This window comes from Arachis ipaensis, chromosome B09 (genome assembly GCF_000816755.2).
Source record: "Arachis ipaensis cultivar K30076 chromosome B09, Araip1.1, whole genome shotgun sequence".
Classification (NCBI taxonomy): domain Eukaryota; kingdom Viridiplantae; phylum Streptophyta; class Magnoliopsida; order Fabales; family Fabaceae; genus Arachis; species Arachis ipaensis.
Window position 1 is genome coordinate 141,382,700 of NC_029793.2, and position 6,062 is coordinate 141,388,761.

The 6,062-nt window shown below is 30.2% G+C and overlaps 1 protein-coding gene across 1 annotated transcript; it reads right to left on the reverse strand.

Annotated features, from left to right (window-relative positions):
- Nucleotides 5,332-5,712, reverse strand: LOC107616221 (xyloglucan endotransglucosylase/hydrolase protein 22-like). The gene has a single exon (XM_016318206.1). The coding sequence runs from the start codon at nt 5,710-5,712 to the stop codon at nt 5,332-5,334; it is 381 nt and encodes a 126-aa protein (XP_016173692.1).

A 6,062-nucleotide genomic window follows, 5' to 3' on the forward strand; every position in this document is an offset into this window, starting at 1 on the left:
TTTTTTCTACAATATTTTATTAAAAGAATTATGTGACATATTGATATTGATTTAATAAAGAGTGCAAGTTAAGAGTATAATAATATTTCTTAATGTATTTTTTTAATATTTAACACTTTAATAAATATTTTAAGAATTCTTGATAAGGCACTTATTATCTAATATAAATTCATTATTCCCATCCATTTTAAGAATGTCCAATTTCCAATATAATTAACTTCTCACTAAATTAATGAGATAGATTTATACTGTCGATTATAATAATTCATTTTATCTATAACTTAGTTAGGCGGCTTTTTCATATATTATATTATTAATCAATACAAGTACTTATTGTAACCATAACTTGAACAACATTAAAACAGATACAAATAAATACAAGAGACAATAATAAAATTTTGGTTTTAGTTAATATGTACTCTAATGATACAAGTTAACATTATTAATTAAAAAATTTATTATAAAATATGCATAATAAAAACCAATTTGGTGCACATGTAATGATGACAAAGTAGATGACACGTGGACAAATAGCATTGCGACACGTGGTATACCTATCCATGTCAGCATGCCACGTGTCGTTGACCGACACGTCATCATACCGTTACACGTGGCCAAACCATGAAGTGACACGTGTCACCAAAGGTCCACGTCAGCGCGTCGTTAACGGAAAACGGATCATGAATTACTATGGTGCAATTTTTCCAATCTCAGGGACGTAATTGGTAAAATTGAAATGTCAAAGACATTTCAGTACACGACGTAAATCTCGAGGACCATTATAAAAATTTACTCATTTAAACTCCTAAAAAATCTATTTCTTTGTATTTTTACATTGAGATATTTTAATAAAATTTTAGTATCTTTATTTCCCTAAATATAAATATCTCTCTAATTATAAAGGTTTATAAAATATAATAAATTTTATAAGTACACCTAAATATCTTAAATTCGTAAATAATAATAAATTAATAATCTTAATCACGCTAATTTGTTCATCTGATAATTTTTTTTTAAGTATTGATCATCTTTTTTTATGAGTACATTAATCCACCGACTAATTTTAAACTGTGTATAGTGTCTAAATGTTTTGACCACCATTTAAGTCTTGACTGTCGTGTTTGTGTAAAATTGTTGAAAATGTGTTTACCAAGAATTTGATTTATATACACACGAAAAATCAAAGAGTGCTCAAAGTAAAACTAATTAAACTTGTGCATAATGTCCAAATGTTTTGGTCACCTTATTTCAGATACACAAAATACTAAATTAGATGACTTCAAAAATTTTATTATTTTTCTTATTTCAAATACACAGAATATTAAGTTAGATGACTTTAAAATTTTTATTATTATTCTAAAGAAAAAGAAGCTATAAAATATTATCTAGAGAAAAAAAAAAATTGCATATCTTTTATACTAAGTATTTAAACTTCTAAAAAATCTATTTCTTTATATTTTTACATTGAGATATTTTAATAAAATTTTAGTATCTTTATTAATCCATCGGCCAATTAAATCTTCTCATAGTGTCTAAGTGTTTTCACCACCATTTAAATCTTTATCATTCTATTTGTGTAAAATTGTTGAAATTGTGTTTACCAAAAATTTGATTTATATACACACATAAAGTTGGAAAGTGGAAGAATGCTTAAGGTAAAGCCAATTAAATTTGTGCATGGTGTTTAAGTGTTTTGACCATTTTATTTCAGATACATGGAATACCAAGTTAGATAGTTTCAAAAATTTTATTATTATTCTTAAGAGAAAGAAACGGTAAAATATTATCTAGAGAATTTTTTTTCATACTTCTTATACTAAGTATTTAAACTTCTAAAAAAACTATTTCTTTATATTTTTACATTTGAGATATTTTAATAAAATTTTAGTAACTTTATCTCTCTAAATATAGAGGTTTATAATATATAATCAAATTTATTACACTGAAATATCTTAAATTCATAAATAATAACAAATTAATAATCTTAATCATGGTAGTTTCTTCATCTTATAATTATAAGGTTTTAGAAGACTCAGAGAAAGTGGTTGAATCTATTACTTTCTTTAATTTTAATAAAATAACCCTTTAAAACAAACTTTTATTTTGATTCTATTTGAACTTAGTAGCAGAAAATTTATGAGACGATTTCATTTTGTCTCATGAATATCAGAAAATAGAATAGAGAAGGGAAGAGAGAAGCTACACCATCATGTATTCTGGTTCGGTTGCCTTGTGCAATGCAATCTACATCTAGTCTCTACCACTGTTCACTATATTTAAAGTATTACATACACCAATTTTACAGGATTGACACAATTCTTTCACTCTCAAGTTCTAATCTAACTTGACTTTGTTATGCTAATACCTAACTCTTCACTCTTAGTGCTAACCCAACTAAGAAAGGGATACCTCACTTGTACAAGATACAAGACACATAATCAACCTAAAGAAATCTGAAATCACTCTATACTTTTCACTCAAGTGTATCACTCTGTCTCTTTTCACTCTTAGGCTTTTACTTGAGCTCTCTCATTCTGTCTTTTACCTCAAGAAATTACAGAAAGATAAATATTAAAAAGAAAATTACAATCTGTAAAACATGAAGGAGATTAATGCTTCAATAGCCTCTTTGCTATGTGATAAACCAGATTTACTTGCCTCTGATTTAGTTCCTCATTCTGGCGGAATGCTCCTTTGACTAGGAAGCACTGTCCAAATTGATGAACTTCTTCACATAATTCTTCTCAGAACATAAACCTCAAAAACCCCGATTATCTCTCATTGGCTTCTAAATGATGAAAAATCTTCTTTTGTATCTTCTTGTATGTTGCTAAGTTGCTCTCTCCTAGGTCAACTTCTCAAGCCGTGAGCTTCACCAAATTACTTTTTACCTTTCTTCCATTAATTCTCAAATTAGAAACTTTGATGTGACTTTCTCTTAATTGACCGAAAGTCTCAGAGAAGCAAAGAGAATCAGTCTTCCAATGGTAAATCAGATATGAACCATTGAAATACTACTTGGTCCCCAAGACACGCATTTAATCATAGATTCATAGCAGTGTTGATCAGAGGTCATCTTTTCCATGTATCCCAATATGGACTGGCAGAGAGTTGGGAAAGAGGAGAAGAAAGCATGATACATGCAAGAGGAAATAAGTTACCTTTGACCTCTGCCTTAACTTGGTGTGGTTTGAAATGGGTGATTAGACTTGTGCCTTTCTTGCTTAATCCTTCTCTTTATTTCTTCTTTGGTGAACAATTTAGAGACTAAACTTTCTCTCTCTTTCTCTAAGTTCTAACCGAATAGGAAAAAGGTGAACATTACTTTTGGTGAAAGCAATTTGGAGGGATTTGCTTGAGATATGAAATCGGACTTGGGTTGGTTATGATTCATGCAATCTGTTTGGTTTCTTTGGCCCATCTGATTTCATTACTTTTATTTCTTTGGGCTGTTATTGTTTTGTAACCCACCAGCCTTGTTTTTATTTTCCATCCAATTGGACTGTTGCTTTGTTTTTTCTTTGGTCTGCCACACTTAATCAAATTCAATTAAAAGCTAATTGATTAATTTATCCAATAAAATAATATTTGTCATCATCAAATTAATTTAGTTAATTTATTAACTCAACATAATTTTTTTTCAAAGTATTAATCATCTTTTTTTATAAGTACACCTAAATATATTTAGTGTATTATGTGTATTGTTTTAAGAAGCTATAAAATATTATTTAGAGAAAAAAAAATTGCATATCTTTTATACTAAGTATTTAGAGTAAATCCCTATAGTGGTTCTGAGATTGAGGCCGTGCATCAAAATTGTCTTTAAAATTTCAATTGCACCAATTACATCTTTGAGATTGAAAAAATTGCACCATAGTAGTCTCTGACCCACCCATTTTCGGTTAACAATGCGCTGACGTGGCTTAATGACGTTGACTTTTTAGTGACATGGGTCACCTCATAATTTAGCCACGTGTAACGGTACGATGACGTGTCAGTCAACAACACGTGGCATGCTGACCTGGATGGGTATGTCACGTGTCGCAATGCTTTTTGTCAACGTGTCATCCACTATGTCATTGTTACCTGTGCACCAAATTAGTTCTTTATAATTTATATTTATTAAAATAATTAAAAATTAGTTTTAGTTCCATTTTTATATTACCACTATAAAAGATCATATATGCTAGAAGAAAATATCATTTATTTATCAATTACTCTTTTATTGGGTAGCTTTTATAACAATTCTTTTTCTTTCATCGTAAGAAGGCAACTATCGTGGACACAAACCATCACACATTCTCCAACTCTCGTGTTCATTATTCAGAGTAATATATGATATGTTATCTATGAAGCATTTATAAACCATGGTGTTATCAAATACTTTACTCCCTTATTGTTTTTAAAATTAGAAATAGAAAAATAAAGTAAATAATTAGAAAAATTTTTCTGAGTGATTGCGTTTGCTTTACAGCTGAAATTGTTTTTTTTTTTTAATTGCATCCTCTAGTTAATTTTTTTTTCTTTTGATAAAAGTGAGTGATATGATGAAGTCAAATATTATACCACTCTAACTTCATATGCTACCTTGCAAAATAATATATGCATGATTTTATATTTATTTTACCCGAGTTAGTGCCTGCACCAGTAGCAGTAACATATTCGAACTTCTCCTGCTCCCTAACACTAGATAGTCTTTCATTGAAATTGCAATTATATAATTCAAATGGACTTGCACATGCCTAAGCTCAATATATATACTGATTATATCTATATGAAATGCTGGGATGAATGGTTAAAATTCACCTACTCTTTGAGCTCCTTTTTGTAAAGCATGGATAAGCATCTCATTGCATAAACTAAGGGATTGTGTGTGTATCACTATTAAATTATTTATTACCAGTTATTAAATTATTCAGTACCAGTTAAAAACCAATTGCCTATTCTAACATTTTCCGAAACAAATTAAAACAATACGATGATGACAGAGCCGTTCACTTTTTCGGCAGTGTGTAGATGGCTAGTGGTTTGCCTCTTCGTGCTACCCTTTTTTTTTGTCCTTATTCTCTGCTAACTTGTTAAACGTTAAACAACAACCACTTAAACTGCTTCACTGCTTGTAACGCTTGCCGAGAATAAAAATTAAAAAACATGCAACAAACGATGATTCGTTAGCTTATAAGTGCACAAACCACATTCATTCTGCTCCCCTAAATAATAATAATAAAACCACCAGCAGTAGTGGTCTTGTTTACTAATTACTGCTAGTAAAAAAAAAGTATTATTATTGTTTTATTAACTAAACTGTTAGTGTTACATTACAATGGAACATTATACAAATAATTTAAACTGCAGAATGAATTGGGGAACACGGAATTTGAAATCAGGTGGTTCGGAGCGTGCATTCAAGAGGGAGGCCCTAGGGAATCGGTTAATGTCTGAGCAGTAATTGTAAATCATGTAATTCTTCTGCAACCATTTGAGCTTCCTCTGACCGTTTGAATCAAGCTGTTGAGAGAGCCAAGAGTTGTTATTATCAGAGGAGTTTGATGATGATAAGTTGCATGAAGAAACACCATTGGACCAAACACAACCATTGGCTTTCAAGTTCTTGAAGGAAGCTGTGAATGGAGCTTGGCTCCAATCTATCTTCACAAGCCCTCCTCTTGTTGCCCAATCATCAGCGTTCGACAGGCTTGAATACAATTTCATTGGTTGGTAATTTGGGTAGGGAACACCAACACCTTCTAAGTTCTTGAACTCCCTTATTGGTCTCCCATCAATATAAAACCTGAGTTTTGAATTAGTCTGAGTAGTTTATTACTCTAATATTATTTCAATGAAAAATGAATGTGTGAACTTCTGTATATGGAATACTTGAGATTTAGGAGATGAGAATAAAAGAACAGGTAACAAGAAAGATGAGAGAGAATATAATAAGAAGTCGTATTACAAACACTTTTTTTTTAAGTTTAATTACCCTCGTTAATTTATTATGAATAGGTTAATGACGAATTTTTTAAGGATAAGATTCTTGGACTGGAAGCCAGAGCCAGAAGGTG

Excerpts from the sequence above, each read along its gene's own strand:
- LOC107616221 (XM_016318206.1), bottom strand. The coding sequence starts at position 5,712 with ATGAAATTGTATTCAAGCCTGTCGAACGCTGATGATTGGGCAACAAGA.